Below are 17,818 nucleotides of genomic sequence, written 5' to 3'. Positions count from 1 at the left end.
TTAAATTTTTTATTTTGGTGACTTATGTTTCCCATTCCTAAATATAGAAAATATAATCTAAAAGAGAGGGGAAGTCAATCTATGTGTTAAATCTTTCATAATTGTTTCAGAATTTGTTTCGATCTATCAGTTGCACAGTGTGCCATGCTCTATGGCAAACCATTAGGAACCTACATATCACAAATATTTGAAAAGATTAAATCTTTTAAAAAAGACATTCTTTTTATAAGAGTTATTTTTTAATTTTTTGAGCTTCTACATTTTTCTAGTCTAATTGATATGAAATTGTAAAAAGCCTTAAACACTTTCTATTATTTCTATGTGAATTTGTTTTAGTAAGAAAAGTCTTATTTTGGAAGTTAATCCATTCCCACTGTATTTAATTTATCATACCTATAAACAAAAAACAAAATTTTGACCTAATAGGCTTTGCTATTCCCCCGTTTGTTTATTGAACCCAAACATAGAAACCAACAGACAAGAGGAATTTAAGAATATATCTATCTTAACTTTATCTTTGAACTTTAATACTAAAAAACTAAAAAATGTGATACTTTGATGTTTGAATCTAAGAAACTACCAGTGGTCTATCCCAGCCGGAGATAAAACAGGGTTATCTGATGTAATTATTCTCATCACCTACAATCTGTAAGACTCTATTTTAAAAAAAATGAGCTATTTTACCAAATGATTGTTCAGTGAGAAAACGGATTAAATAGATGGAAAATTAACTATAATTTTAAAAACAAACAAAATCAAATAGATTATCAAGTAAAATAGGTGGCAACACTGAAATGGAATAATTATACACAACGTCACAAGTTCCAAATACAAGGAAAATGAAATTTTCTTACATTAGTTGATATGCTTTTCAAGATGAAATAAAAAAGTGTAAAAACAGATTGTAAAGAACACATAAAATTTCAATTATTTTACTGTAAGATAAGAATTTTTTTCTAAAATTTTGACTATTATTAATAATTATTTTGAACACAAAAACTGAGTTGATACTTGAGAAAAAAGAATACAGCTGTACTAGGAGTGTACAAATTCTAAGTTGCCTCTATTTTACTAGAATCTATGATTTGAAAAAAATCAATTTTTTTAATGCTTAAAAAACTAACCAAATGGGTCGTTCTTTCACAAACAATGAACAAATAGAATAAAGAAAAAATAATAATAAACCCATCTCTATTCATACGATTGAGTGAAGGCCTTGGTCTTAATGTGTTTTTTTCTTTGTAATTTTGTAGAGAATTTATTCCCTGGGTTTCAACTTTCTGGTGGGGACTGAGGGACATCTTTGGAGAGTTTAATTATTTCTTGACCTATGTGGTGGTGGCACATGCTAGGGTGAGTGCTTTAATTATTTCTTGACCTATGTGGTGGTGGCACATGCTAGGGTGAGTGCTTTAATTATTTCTTGACCTATGTGGTGGTGGCACATGCTAGGGTGAGTGCTTTAATTTTGGGTTCAGGGCTGGGCATAATATTTAGTCCACCATTAATTATTAAAAGGGAAATGAAAGTCCTTTTTTAAATGGAAATTTAGCTAAAGAAAGTATACTTTGTAATGGGTATGATTGATAAATGTCAGATTAAGGTTCAGGTAACGTTCTTAAAGTTAAAACAGTTGAAAATCAAAAATAAATTGCCACTTTAAAACATTTAAACAGTTTCTTATTGCTATTTACTTAGTTTGTGTTCAACTCCAGTGTTGGATTGTGGAATTTGGCAACAACTATCAGATATATGTACTTACTCAACATTCAAATTATTCAGGTAGAATATTGTTGTACCTTCATTTTAATTCTTTTTGACAATTCTTCTTGATTGAAATATTTATTAGTTTTATTCTTTATTTAAAGCTCTTTTAATAGGTTTACAAAAATAGACAATCCCAAACTGATCTCAAATTGCTGGTTAATTGCTTGGAATTTACAGGGATCGCAAGTAATATCCACGTGTGTTGGAAACCCTACTATATGATTTTTAAATAAATAACTGAATAATTTTCTTCAGGAGACATCAGATGAGACAATTCTAAAACTAGGAAAGCTGGTAAAAATAAAACATTTGTCAGACAATAATTTTATGACATTCTTCATTGTTCTAATTCTTTTCATTATTCCTTTCACATATTTTACATTTATGTTGATTTGTAGGTTTTTTCTGTTTTATCACATTCTGGGAAATGTTATTTTGCTCTGTGTTTTTGTAGGGGATTGTGTACTTAATCTTTTTTAATTATTGTGCTTCTGTTTTTATAGGTGATTCTATCACACTTTCTATTCAATCAGTGCCTTATTCAATCAGGGTGTCTATTCTGAACCAATAGAAATTGCATAGCAGTATCATCTATCTTTCTATCTATCTCATCATCCAACAATTGGGCCTTAATAGTAAATGCAAATATTCACTTCTACTGAAACTACAATGAGCTATAATCTTTCATATTGTTTCTGTAGGTCATTGTTCTCCATGTTGTTGGTTCCATCTGTTATGATCTCATCATGGCTTACTTTGAAATCTATCCACTTATGGCTCAGGTAAAAAATCAGCATTTGCCCAATTACATTTTTTTCCTGAAATCCATAATTTTTAATGTGCTTACCTAGATTATGAAAAAAAAACTAAATGGCGGCTTTTAGTTATGATTCATTAATAAACTGTACTCTTAATTTCCAAAATTAATACCAAGACTAATTGAGTCAATTTAAAAAAAAACATTTATGATGTTTGTGTTTAAAATAACGATTATTTCTCAAAATCTAAATTTAGGGCACAATTGTGTATGCACTTGGGTCTGAAGAGTTATTCAGCTCTCTCACTGAAATTCCTAAAACTCAAAGCTTTAGTCAAGGAACCTATTTCTTATTCACAATAATCTACCAGGTAAATAATTACATTTAAAAACTTAAAAAAAAACATTCATCTTATTGCAATTATAATTTTAACAGTCCTGCAACCTCTGATAAAAAACATTTCTTAATTTTTTCTCAAAATTAAAAAGGACATTTATTTTTGCTGAACTACTGTACCAGTAGAATAAGGAACCTATTCTACATCATAAACCTTTATTTATGATTAAGTTAAATCAAATATTCCTCTTTCCTTTTTTGAAGAAAATCTATAATAATTATTAAAAAAGGTTTAAAACTAAAAAATATCTTACAATTACTAATGCATAAGGACAAATGTAATGAATAAATGTTAAATAGCTTAAACAAATTATACCACATCAAATTTAGAATAGGAAAATTTACACCTAAAACATAATATTAAATAATAATGTAGTTATGGGCAAAATTTTTCTTAATTTTAAATGTCATTGACATATTATTTGTAAAATTGAATTTATCCAAGGTGTCATTGTATGTGGCAAAGTGGATCAAATTTAAAAAGGTAATTAGTTTTAGAATGTTCTTTCAACTTTAATTTTTTTCAAAAATGTTAGAAATATCCATGGGAGGTTTGGGCTGGAACATTGTTGAAAATTAACTGAAGATTAAATGAATGTGTTTCAAAATAACAGCATCTTTTGTTTAATTTTTTTTTTAAATCACATGTTACATATAAAAAATAAAAGAAACTTTTGTTATGTGTTTTCAATTTTGATGAACAATTAAGGATATCTAAAATATCTTCGTTTACATCATTAACTAGATTGAGATCATTAATAATGTGTCCAGAAGTTGAATTTAAAGAATTTGAGCCACGGCTTAAAGTTGAGATGCGGCTCAAGTTTCACTTAAAATTTCATTCAATGTTTCAATATTTAAACAGGCATTCAAATGAAACCAGTTTTGACAGATTTGAAAGGATTTACTTGAAAACATCTTATAACTGTGAAGGGTAGATTAAGAATATTTTATTTTGTAAATTTCTTGATGGGATTATTTTAAATTTCTGTAATATCAGTATTTGAACAAGGGATGATGGAAATTTAAAAAGAAAATTATATTCCTAGAAATAAATTTAGGAGTAAAATTCACTGTGTTCAAGATTTTAACAAGATTCACTTAAACTGTTAAACCTTGGTGCCAAAGCTCACAAACTTTCTAGGTGTATGAAACTGAGGCTTCTCTCTCATGTTTTCTAGATGCATGCAGCGTAGGCTACTCTCTCCTGTTTTCTAGGTGTATGCAGCTGAGGCTACTTCTCTTGTTTTCTAGGTGTATGCAGCTGAGGCTACTTCTCTTGTTTTCTAGGTGTATGCAGCTGAGGCTACCCTCTCCTGTTTTCTAGGTGTATGCAGCTGAGGCTACTCTCCTGTTTTCTAGATGTATGCAGCTGAGGTTACTCTCTCCTGTTTTCTAGGTGCATGCAGCTCAGGCTAATCTCTCATTTTTTCTAGGTGTATGCAGCTGAGCTTACTCTCTCCTGTCTTCTAGGTGTATGCAGCTGAGGCTACTCTCTCCTGTTTTCTAGGTGTATGCAGCTGAGGTTACTCTCTCCTGTTTTCTAGGTGTATGCACCTGAAGATACTCCTGTTTTCCAGGTGTGTGCAGCTGTGGCTACTCCTACTCCTATTTTTTAGGTGTATGCAGCTGAGGCTGCTCCCAAAAATAAAGCTAGAGTTAAAGCATCAAATGCTTTAACTGCTTCTGCTAGCATCATGGCAATGGTTGTTGGATGCTTGGCATGGGTCAACCATTATTATGTGTAAGATTCTGAATATTTTTTATATTTGATCATTATTTTAGTTACATTCAAAATTTGTTAACTAAAAGCATGATTTTAATTGGAGTCGTAAGGTAGCTCACTAAGTACGTTAGGTTCCATGTTTTATTTAACTCAAATGCTGGAAGCAAAAGGTCTTATGCTTGGTGCCAGATAATAGAAAAGGCTGTTCTCAAAGATGTTATTACACATAGAATGAATGGACCTAACTAACACAACGCCTACCTGTATATTTTGTCTGTTTTATTTGTAAGATTTACTACTGAATTGGGATTCTTTGGTTTAAATTAGAAATTATAGGGCTTTAGAAATAATTTTAAGAGACTCCAGATGAAATTTCTCCTATTGAACATCTATTTAAAGAATTCACAATCAATATCTGTTTGACCTTTTTCTGAGTAAAACTAACAAAGATTTAAGAAAAATGTGATCTTAATAGTTTTGGGCATTAGATTTCGTTTCGTTTTTGCCACTTTTAAGGTTTCTGGACTTATAAAAAGAATTCACAAAATTTTACGCAACTTTTTTCTTACCCTGTATGGAATTTTAACACTGAGAGAAGATATTTGCCTAAACGAAATAAATAAAAACCAAAAGTACGATTGTTTCTTAGAAACTGGTTCAAAAGGTACAGTTGTGAAAGTCCCGTCAAAATATTTTTTAAGGATTTACAACAGAGAGAGCTATGAAAAAATAATGAACTCTTCCTGCGTTGATTCAGTGCAATCAAATCTGTCAGAATATAGCAGTCAAGTAAGCAAATTTAAAGTTGTGTCTATTAAAGCTTTAGCAGTATCATTAATTATCTTTTTAGGTAAATTGGACAGATTCGTGCCCACTCATACCAAAGGCTTATTTTTGAACAATTGATAAAAAGATCCAATAAAATCTTCCATTTAAAGATAAGCATCCCCGATTTATTACGGTAGCCATTAAACCTGATCAAGGACGTCAGATATATCCCTATTAATCTACTGACACATTTTGTTTGCAAGCTGTTATATATTTAATAAGTAACAATAGTAACTTTCTGAAAGTGACTGAAAATACAAATTATTGAAATCGTATTGTTGCTTAAAAATAGAGGAATTCAACCAGGTTTCAATATGCTTAAACAGAAAGATCTCTCTACTCAATGAACAGTCGCAGGTTTTTAAGGGCACCGTTGTGAAAAGGGCCTTGCCCTCTTTCCATGGAGGGTCACTTGAAAATTACCATTACGGCTTAAAGTCCCATTTTGAATCCTTTTTTAGATCTTATTTGTGCTTTATAGGTGCAATAGCAAAATTATCATTAACCCTTAAAGGGGGGAAAGCCTCATTTTTTGTTTTGTTAAGTCCATCAAGCAGATTCTATGGCAATGCACACTTCACAGTGTCAGTGCAGTGTAAAGAACTGCTGGATTGCTATCAAGTGGCTTTCAGATAAAAGAAATTAAAACCTCAAAGAAAATGAAATGTCCATATTTTCTTACTACAAAAACCATTAATTTTGAGATTGTCAATAAGGAATATAACAGTTGCCGAAAAAAGTACAAATTATTTAAAAATAATGGTGACTTAAATTTTTTTGCTTAAACTTGCAATTTTTGTCACATCATTTTTTCAATATTAGTATGAAATATACATATCTCTTTCTTATTAACTGTTCATCTCCAAAAAATAACACCGACCCACCATTTTTTCAATATTAGTATGAAATCTACATATCTCATTTTTATTAACTGTTCATCTCCAAAACATAACACCGACCCACCATTTTTTTTCTGCGAAAATTTGTTTATTCAAAAAGATGCTTAGTTGGTTTATAACCTATTAATTTTCACACACCTTGAAACCCATTTAAAAAAAATTTTAGCATAAAATCTACAAACCTCACTCCACATATTTAACTGTTCATTGGGGAAAAAAATACTAACAATCCATCATAAATCAAAGACCTAACTTTTCCTTCAAATTTGGAGAAAATTCTAACAACATCTATGTATTTAAAGATTTTACATATCCACGTTTTAAACACTTTATATTGTACTTTTGTACTTGTTATACTTTGTAAATAAATCACTTACTCAATTCCTACTTACTGAGTCTAAAACTAAAGAATGCGCGAATTTTAAGTTCGAGGTTAAAAGTTCTGTAAAATAATGAATAGCTACTTAAATATTAAACTTTCTCAATTTTAAATTTGAATTTCCCGGGAAAATCTGAACCAATCAGAGAAAAGGATTTACGGAGAATATTACATAACCTAAAACAAAACATACAACCGTTTTTTGGGTTTACATCCAAAAATTAATTTATCTAAAACGTGAAATTTCTTTAACAAGGTTTTCACTTTTAAATATATCTTAAAGTTGAATGCAACTTTCTCAGCTGAATGATGATTGAATAATAGACAAATAGAGAAAAATCCTGAGTCTAAAACTAAAGAATGCGCGAGTTTTAAGTTCGAGGTTAAAAGTTCTGTAAAATAATGAGTAGCTACTTAAATATTAAACTTTCTCAATTTTAAATTTGAATTTCCCGGGAAAATCTGAACCAATCAGAGAAAAGGATTTACGGAGAATATTACATAACCATCGCTAATCAGCTGATTACGTAACCGAAAACAAAACATATTTCGAGACATACAACCGTTTTTTGGGTTTACATCCAAAAATTAATTTATCTAAAACGTGAAATTTCTTTAACAAGGTTTTCACTTTTAAATGTATCGTAAAGTTGAATGCCGCTTTCTCAGCTGCAGCTGAATGATGATTGAATATAAGACAAATAGGGAAAATGCAGGATTTCAAGATAATTTAAGCCTCTGTTTAAATTTTAACTCGTCGATTTCGGCGAGTTAAATATTTAACCACAGGGTTAAATATTTAACCTCACGGTTAAAGTTCAGGTTTAAATTAAGTCAGAAGAGGCATTTAACCATGAACTTAAAATTTAAGTCAAAACTTTTCGTTCTTTAGTTTTAGACTCTGGATTTCAAGATTTTAACCCTGTGTTTAAATTTTAACTCATCGATTTCGGCGAGTTAAATATTTAACCACAGGGTTAAATATTTAACCTCACGGTTAAAGTTCAGGGTTAAATTAAGTCAGAAGTGGCATTTAACCATGAACTTAAAATTTAAGTCAAAACTTTTCGTTCTTTAGTTTTAGACTCAGATTTAGATATTTAACTGAAACTTTAATACAATTGTTCAAACTCCTAGAGTTCTGATAATGCACCAAAATTCAGGTATTTGATTAAAATAGATACACGCTTTAAAAAAATTCAAATATTGTTTAATATTTTTTTTAGAAGCTGCAAGCCTTGTTTTGTAAGGTGGATTTTGTTGGTGTTCGGCTACATAGTTCCATGTAAATAATTTATTTAACATTTTTTTCACACAGTGGTAGGCAATGAATGACAATGAAGACGACTTTCGGTTTAAATTTTGATTTATATCAAGCTGTTAAACAGTATGGATGCACATAGACATATAAGTCCAGAGAAGCTGTCAATTAATAAAGCTTCTCTTTGATTACTTGTAAACTTGTATTTCGAAAAGGCTTGTTAACAATCAAAACTTAAATAAAAATGTCGTCTTTTTGTATTGATATAACCGCTTACCACTGTACCAAAATGGTCACTGACATCAAAGATGATTACATCGGGAATTATTTTACAATATAGATACAATCTCTTTTATGCAAGTCTAGCTATGCCAGTTTTTTTCTAAAAAACAATATTTTAACCATAATATATGTTAATGATTGTTATTTTGATCAAACTCCAGTAGAATTATTATTTTATTAAAAAAATCATTTAATTTTGAGTGAACTTTAATCTAATCAGGGGGATAACTTAAATGAAGGGATCAAGCATCTATTCACAAATTTAATTGTCCTCAAACTGGATATCAAGATTCGAGATTAAGTTCTGGATATTCTTTAATAGTATGTTTGGTCTTAGGTGTTGCTTTTCTTTTCAATAAGAAACTGAGAAACTACGTAAGAAAAGGATTGAAAAATGTGTCTCTAAGATCTCTCATCTATGGTGTATGGAGGTTAGAAAATCATGATATTTTTGAAAATCAATTTTATTTAACCCCAGAAACTGAGCTGGGATTTTTTTAATGGTGGATATCGGGATTGATGATTGATCCACTCTATTTCGTAATCTCCAGATTAAATAATGCTTGTTTTCCTCATGTTATTAATTTCCCGACTAATTAACCGATCAGGATTAAGGATATATTCAGATCTAAAGTTTGCAGGTCTGAGGCCGAATTTAAAGAATTTGAGCTGCTGCTTAAATTTAAGCCACGGCTCAAATATGGTTTGTTCCACTAAAAATGTATCAAATTTTAAATAAAGATTAAGGCCGGCACTCAATTGAAACTTGTTTTTGGGGGATTTGAGCCGCGGCTTACATTCATATGATACACAGCAGTTCTGTGACACCCTGTACATGATACACAGCAGTTCTGTGACACCCTGTGCATGATACACAATAGTTCTGTGACACCCTGTACATGATACACAGCAGTTCTGTGACACTCTGTACATGATACACAGCAGTTCTGTGACACCCTGTACATGATACACAGCAGTTCTGTGACACCCTGCACATGATACACAGCAGTTTTGTGACACTCTGCACATGATACACAGCAGTTCTGTGACACCCTGCACATGATACACAGTAGTTCTGTGACACCCTGTATATGATACACAGCAGTTCTGTGACACCCTGTATATGATACACAGCAGTTCTGTGACACCCTGTACATGATAAACAGCAGTTCTGTGACACCCTGCACATGATACGCAACCGTTCTGTGACACCCTTTATATGATACACAGTAGTTCTGTGACACCCTGTATATGATATACAGAAGTTCTATAGTATACACAAATCCAAATCAATAAGTTTATATTTAAACTTACTTTTCATTGCTTAAAAAAACCTACGGTTGCTCAAATGTCGTCTTCTCCAGTATTATGTGTCTCATTTGGGGTTTCCAGTAAAGAGGAAAATGTTTTCGAAATTTGTACGCGAATTGTCGTGTATTTTTTTCATCACGAAATTCCGCACCATTTTCGCTTCCTTTCGCAAACTTCATTTTCACGAAAAAATGCGAAATTTCACGAAAAATGTTGCAAATATGGAAGAAAAGTTTCGCGCAATTTTTTGTGAAAATTTTTCTTCGCTGGAAACCCTAGTCTCATTGTACTTATTTATTTTCAGACCATGCTCTGCTGGAAGAAATGAATCAAGAAGATATGGAAGAAGGCTAACACAAGTCCGCCCAATTAAACGGTTCCAAATAGTACACAATGACCCCAAACTGTTGCCCCAATCTACACAAAAGGAAAAAGTCAAATTATTAGTACGGCTTGAAGACTGTAACTTTAACTTAATGCCAAAGTTATAGAAAAATCAATTTATCAAAGCTGGGAACTGTTGTTATGTGGATATCGAGATCAATGCTTGATATTTATATTTTATTAATCTGCAGATTTATTCAATCTTCATTCGAAATTCGCAGTTTAATTTTACCCTGAAGCAAATATTTCATGAAGTACAATTGGTGGCAACAAAGAAATGGGCCAATTATTCATGACGTCACAAGTGTCAAATATTTGATATGTTTTCCAAGATTAAATAAAAAAGTGTAAAAGCAGAAAATAAAGAACACAAAATCGCACTTATTTGACTGTAAGATATTATCTTATTATTATCACTATTATTTATATTTTTGTTGGACACATAAAACTGTTGACACTTGACGTAAAAATACAGCTGTACTGAGAGTATACAAATTCTACGTTGCCATCTATTGTAATTTATAATCTACTTGCCCTGAAGGGATAACTGAGATGAAGAGAACGCATTAATCCTCAAATTATTTAGTGTGCTCAGTGTGAAACTGGGATCAAGTGATCGGGATTATAAGCATCAAACACAAAAGTTCCCAGCTCTTCTATATATAAATTTGGCTTGTCTGTCTGTTTGTCTGTATTCAATAAACGTCATAACGGCTGAACCGATCGGGCCCAAATTTTTTGTCATCACTTGACCACAGGAAAGATTCATGAATGATCAAAATTTCAAATATTTGTCTCCATCAAAATTCGATCTTCATTAAATTTTTGAAAATTTTGAAAATCCACGAATTTTTTTGTAAAAATCCGCGAATTATTTTTGTTTTGTTTTACGATGTACACAAAGAGAACATGTTCACAATTAATTTAGAAGATGGGCGCGAAGCGCCCTTTAAGGCTAGTATTACATATTAGAAATTCAAAACCTTATTTTACTGAATGGATTTTTAGGACAAGGATCTATGATTTAGAAGTTTTAAGAATTTAGGGCGCAGCATGCCCTTCTTCTATTGCAATCTCGAACATGCTCTGTTTTTACACATAGTAAAACCAAAAAACAAAAACATATTTTACGGATTTTATAAAAACTTTTTTTGTGGATTTTGAAAATTTTAAAAATCTTATTTTGTTAGAGGCAAATTTGTGAGAATTTGATCATCCCTGGATTAACTAACAAATAAACAGACGGACAGACAAGTAAAGTTTATAGAAAGATGAAATTTGCTTTAATTTTAAGAGAGTTGAAAGTTCTAGAGATGAACAAGATAATCTTGATAGAAGAAGATTAGTTATGCCAGGTAGTTTCATAGATGAAACTAACATTGAAAAAGTTTAAAAGGGTTGAAACTTCTAGAAGATAATCTTGAGATAGAGATAAGCATATCAGTTGTCAGGTAGTTTTATAGATGAAACTAAAATTGGAAAAGTTAAAGAGAGTTGAAACTTCTAGAAGAGAACAAGATAATCTTGGGATAAGCAGATCAGGTAGTTTTATTGATGAAACTAACATTGGAAAAGTTTAAAAGGGTTGAAACTTCTAGAAGATAATCTTGGGATAAGCAGATCAGTCATGCCAGGTAGTTTTATAGATGAAACAACATTGGTAAAGTTAAAGAGAGTTGAAACTTCTAGAAGATAATCTTGGGATAAGTAGATCAGTCGATCATGTCAGGTAGTTTTATAGATGAAACAACATTGGTAAAGTTAAAGAGAGTTAAAACTTCTAGAAGATAATCTTGGGATAAGCAGATCAGTCGATCATGTCAGGTAGTTTTATAGATGAAACTAACATTGGAAAAGTTAAAGAGAGTTAAAACTTCTAGAAGATAATCTTGGGATAAGCAGATCAGTCGATCATGTCAGGTAGTTTTATAGATGAAACAACATTGGTAAAGTTAAAGAGAGTTGAAACTTCTAGAAGATAATCTTGGGATAAGCAGATCAGTCGATCATGTCAGGTAGTTTTATAGATGAAACTAACATTGGAAAAGCGGTAGACTATAAAGGAACATAAGATATGTTTCCTGCAATAGAACTTTTGTAGAGAAACCACAATTAAAAATATTCAGTTTTTCAAATTATAAAAATTGATGTATAATTCAAACTTGATCAGACAAAACTTTTACAGGTATCGTTGTGAATCAGGCTTTGCCCACTGTACATGGAGGGTCACTTGAAATTACTCTTACAGTTTCTTTAATTACAAATTTTGTTTTAGGCTCCAATCGTATGAACCTCTCAAGATCAACAGTAATAACCACCGCTCTTGTTCATTCTGCTACTGAGATGGTGCAGAGGCCTCCACAAAGAAATGCTGCAAAAAAAAAATCTCCAGAGTTTCAATCTAGGACTGGTTCAGATCAGGAGTATGAATCAAGAACTGGTTCAGATCAGGAGTATGAATCAAGGACTGGTTCAGGTCAGGAGTATGAATCAAGGACTGGTTCAGCTCAGGAGTATGAATCAAGAACTGGTTCAGATCAGGAGTATGAATCAAGAACTGGTTTAGATCAGGAGTATGAATCAAGAACTGGTTTAGATCAGGAGTATGAATCAAGAACTGGTTCAGATCAGGAGTATGAATCAAGAACTGGTTCAGCTCAGGAGTATCATTTAAGAACTGGCTCAGATCAGGAGTTTCAATCAAGGACTGGCTCAGATCAAGAATATCAATCAAGGACTGGTTCAGCTCAAGAGCATCAATTAAGGACTGGTATAAATCACGAGTATCAACCAAGGACTGGTTTGGCTCAGGAGTATCAATCTAGGACTGGTTCAGCTCAGGAGTATCAATCAAGGACTAGTTTGTCTCAGGAGTATCAATCTAGGACTGGTTCAGCTCAGGAGTATCAATCAAGGACTGGTTTGGCTCAGGAGTATCAATCTAGGACTGGTTCAGCTCAGAGTCAGAAGTTATAATCAAGGACTGATTCAGCTCATGAGTATTAATCACGCACTGATTCAGATAACAAGTATCAATCAAATAACTGATTCAGCTCAGGAGTATTACTCAAGGACTGATGCTGAAATATCCTGATGTTTTTATCTGAATTATCCCTGTTTTGGGCGAAATAATTATTTTCTGAATTAAGTTGAAAATTGCTTAGTTTACAAATACTTGTTAAGATCTTGTTGTTTTCAATGTGCACAGAATTTATATGTGAAAAGGTAAAGCATGAAAACAAATAATCTGTGTGTAAAATATCTACTAAAAATATTTACTTTGCTAATTTATTCTATACTGAAATATAAATAATATGACTCAAAACATATTGACTAGCTAAAGAAGCTTGACACTAGAACTATAGACATGCTGAAAAACTGAAAGGCATGGGAATTTTTCCAGGGAATTAAACCTTTTATGATATTCCACGTGGCGACGGGGGGCGGGGGGGGGTTGGACTCAACTCTAAGTGTTTAAGCCCCTGTTTACAGTCTGGACTATGGGTTTATAATGTGCATAGAAAGTATGAATAAGTAAGGTATGAAAAGGTTTGGTATGCGTCAAACTTTGTTGTATTTATCCTTGAATATTTACTATTTTTAAAAAAATAAGAAAAAAAATTTTTTTTTAAATGAACATCATTAAAAAAACTGAACAGAAATGCAAAGGATTTGAATTTGAAATTTTTTACTTCATCCTTGAGGTCAGTGGCTGGCCTAATGTTGATTAACATCAAGGTGCAAATGAATGATAAGGATTTGCAAATTTGAAATAGCAAAGAATACGAAGTATAATCCGCATATCAACAGGATTAATATACTGTCCTCGTCCTGTCACCTTGTACAGGGGTTCCCAAAAAATTGTAGAAACGGAAGACGACTAGTTTTCCGAACAAAACTCAACTGACAAAGTGCAAAAAGGCGCAAATAATTTGCACACAGACTTTATTTATGAAAATACAATTTAAGTAAAAGATATGTCGAAGAGAAATACCCTGAAAAATGGCTGAGTATTGACACAGACATTTGATTTCTGTTGAAATTAAATTCGTGAGAAAGTATGATAATGGGTTCTTTTATGTTTGGAAATCAATATTATAGGGGGTCCATTCTAACCTTTACTGAAAGATAGATAGATAGATAGAAAGTTAGACAGATAGATAGACATATAGCTAGACAGACAGATAGACTGATAGACAGACAGATAGACTGACAAATAGACAGACAGATAAACAGACAGATAGATAGACGGACCGATAGGCAGACAGTTATACAGACAGATAGACAGATAGACAGACAGACAAATAGACAGAAAGATAGACAGACAGCTAGACAGACAGATAGACAGACAGATAAACGGACAGATAGACATACACATAGACAGATAGACATACAGATAGATAGATAAACAGATAGACAAACAGATAGACAGACAGATAGAAAGACAGATAGACAGACATATTGACAAACAGATAGACAAACAGATAGACAGACAGATAGAAAGACAGATAGACAGACATATAGACAGACATATAGACAGACAGATAGACAGACAGATAGACAGACAGATAGACAGACAGATAGAAAGACAGACAGATAGACAAACAGATAGACAGAAAGATAGACAGACAGATAGAAAGACAGATAGACAGACAGATACACAGACAAATAGACTGACAGATATTAGCATTTCTTTAAAAAAAACTTTTCTACTCATTTCACCAGAAAAGTGTAAAGAGCGCGCAATGAGAGACACTCCTTATTTCCCCTCCCCCCATCCCTGTCCACCATTGTCCTTCCCCCCATCCTCCTTACTTCCTCCTCTTCTTCCTGTGCTGCCTAAAGAATAGGAGTGGTCTGCATTGCTGGACTAGAGATGTTAAAGAACCTTGAGAAATCTTAGAATACATCAACACATGAATAGATGCTATAGACAACATGTTTAGATGCTAGACCACATGTTTAGATGCTAGACCACATGTTTAGATGCTAGACCACATGTTTAGATGCTAGACCACTGTTTAGATGCTGGACCACATGATTAGATGCTAGACACATGTTTAGATGCTAGACCACATGTTTAGATGCTAGACCACATGTTTAGATGCTAGACCACATGTTTTGATGTAAGACCACTGTTTAGATGCTAGACCACATGTTTAGAAGCTGGACCACATGTTTAGATGCAAGACCACATGTTTAGATGCTAGACCACTGTTTAGATGCTGGACCACATGTTTAGATGCTAGACCACTGTTTAGATGCTAGACCACATGTTTAGATGCTAGACCACATGTTTAGATGCTAGACCACTGTTTAGATGCTAGACCACATATTTAGATGTTAGACCGCATGTTAAGATGCTAGACCACATGTTTAGATGCTAGACCACTGTTTAGATGCTAGACCACATGCTTAGATGCTAGACCACTGTTTAGATGCTAGACCACATGTTAAGATGCTAGACCACTGTTTAGATGCCAGACCACATGTTTAGATGCTGGACCACATTTTTAGATGCAAGACCACATGTTTAGCTGCCAGACCACATGTTTAGATGCTGGACCACATGTTTAGATGCTAGACCACTGTTTAGATGCTAGACCACTGTTTAGATGCTAGACCACATGATTAGATGCTAGATTACATGTTTAGATGCTGGACCACATGTTTAGATGCTAGACCGCTGCACTGTTTAGATGCTAGACCACTGTTTAGATGCTAGACCACATGTNTCTGGGTCAAGTTCATTCCAACAGGAAGTGAAAGAATACAAGGGAAATCTATTTATAAATAAATTTTTACATCTAGGAACAAAAAATTGATCTCGATTTCTTAAGGGGTATTGGTGCATCTCAATATCTGAATTCCTGGGGAACACTGGATCCATATAGAAAGAAGGAGGGGCGTAACTAAAAGCTATGGAATGCATGAACGAAAGTTTTTGATGAAGAATAAGGTCCGTGAAGGGGAGTATCTTTAATTCATAATATAGAGGTTCAGAATGAGCATTATATCTAGCTTTTGCAATTGTTCTAATACATTTTCTTTGTATAAGACTCAGAGAATTAATATTTTTTAGACTGGTACAGCTTATAAGTGGTAGACAATATAAAAAGTGAGGATGGACAAGAGCATAATAAATACTTTTTAGAGCTGAGGTCGAGAGAAAATTTTTAACCTTATTCAAGAAAAACATAGACTTTGAGATTTTATTTAGAGCAGTTTTAATGTGATAATCAAAAGTGAGGTTTTCATCAACGTAAACACCAAGAATTTTATATGCAGGATAGGGGGCAGAATTATTATGAATTCTCTCGATGGGATAAATTAATTCAGGGTCGACGGGAACATCAAAATCATTATTATTGAAAAAAAATCTAGCTTCTGGAATAATTTTACCCTTTGGATGAAATATCATTATCTTGGTTTTAGATGCATTTATCGCAAGTTTGTTTGACCGAAGCCAAATACCAATTTTTTGTAATTGTTTAGATGCTGGACCACATGTTTAGATGCTAGACCGCTGCACTGTTTAGATGCTAGACCACTGTTTAGATGCTAGACCACATGTGTAGATGCTAGACCACATGATTAGATGCAAGATTACATGTTTAGATGCTAGACACCATGTTTAAATGCTAGACCACATGTTTAGATGCTAGACAACATGTAATGTAAAGATGCTAGACAACATATATAAAATAGATTTTGATGTAAGACTGGATATATAGAATACATACAACATGTAAAGATGTTGGATCACAATGCATGCCACATGTTACAGAAACAACTAAGTATTTATAGATATACATATCAAATATGTGTTGAACGAGGCCACAGGGATTTTAGAATACATACCGTATATAAAGATGCTGGACAACAGACTTTTCAAAATGCATACCACATAAACACCACATCAAGGAAGAAAGATTTAATGAATAAAACCGACAATTTGCGAAGTATAAGATATATCATAGTTATGGAAAGAAGAGGTTTTGTGATTTTAAAATAGAAATTCAAAGTGACCATCCATTCAACGATTGGCATGTCTACCAGGCCACCTACCCATCCCTACCAGGACACATACCCTTCCCTACCTATCCCTACCAGGACACCTACCCATCCCTGCCAGGACACCTAGCCATCCCTACAAGGACACCTACCCATCCCTACCAGGACACCTACCCATCCCTACCTATCCCTACCAGGATACCTACCCATCCCTACCNCAGGATACCTACCCATGGACACCTACCCATCCCTACCTGGACACCTACCATCCCTACCAGGACACCTACCCATCCCTACCAGGACATCTACCCATCAGTACCTATCCCTACCAGGACACCTTCCCATCCCTACAAGGACACCTACCCATCCCTAACAGGACACCTACCCATCAGTACCTATCCCTACCAGAACACCTATCCATCCCTACAAGGACACCTACCCATCCCTCTCAGGACACCTACCTATGGATACCTACCCATCCCTACCTGGACACCTACCCATCCCTACCAGGACACCTACCCATCCCTACCAGGACACCTACCCATCCCTACCAGGACACCTACCCATCTTACCAGGACACCTACCCATCAGAACCAGCTGACACCTACCACCTGTACCCTCTGTATAATGGTGTGTTAAAGTGTGGGAGAAGCGTACTAGCCTACAAGGGCAACATTGGAATTCTCAAACCAATTTATCATAATTTGTCAACTAAGAAATCTGCAGGGATAAACACTAAAAATTTATTTTTTTCAAAAACCCGGAAAACTTGTGTTAAATTGTATTTTTTCTTTGATTTTAAGTTTGGGGAGG

General features: G+C 33.4%; 1 protein-coding gene and 1 long non-coding RNA gene across 2 annotated transcripts; both read left to right on the top strand.

Moving 5' to 3' along the window:
* The first annotated feature begins 7,842 nt into the window (after positions 1 to 7,842).
* LOC111710646 (uncharacterized) lies at positions 7,843 to 8,721 on the top strand. The gene is made up of 3 exons (XR_002767096.1): positions 7,843 to 7,916; positions 7,980 to 8,038; positions 8,634 to 8,721. It is a non-coding gene; the product is annotated as an uncharacterized LOC111710646 (long non-coding RNA).
* A 3,278-nt stretch (positions 8,722 to 11,999) lies between these two features.
* On the top strand, positions 12,000 to 12,967 carry LOC111710645 (eukaryotic translation initiation factor 3 subunit A-like). The gene is made up of 2 exons (XM_023484761.1): positions 12,000 to 12,006; positions 12,267 to 12,967. The coding sequence occupies exons 1-2, from the start codon at positions 12,000 to 12,002 to the stop codon at positions 12,965 to 12,967; spliced, it is 708 nt and encodes a 235-aa protein (XP_023340529.1).
* Positions 12,968 to 17,818: the final 4,851 nt, after the last annotated feature.

The sequence above is a fragment of the Eurytemora carolleeae genome, unplaced genomic scaffold (genome assembly GCF_000591075.1).
Source record: "Eurytemora carolleeae unplaced genomic scaffold, Eaff_2.0 scaffold1082, whole genome shotgun sequence".
Lineage (NCBI taxonomy): Eukaryota > Metazoa > Arthropoda > Copepoda > Calanoida > Temoridae > Eurytemora > Eurytemora carolleeae.
This window is presented reverse-complemented; position numbering and strand designations above follow the sequence as displayed.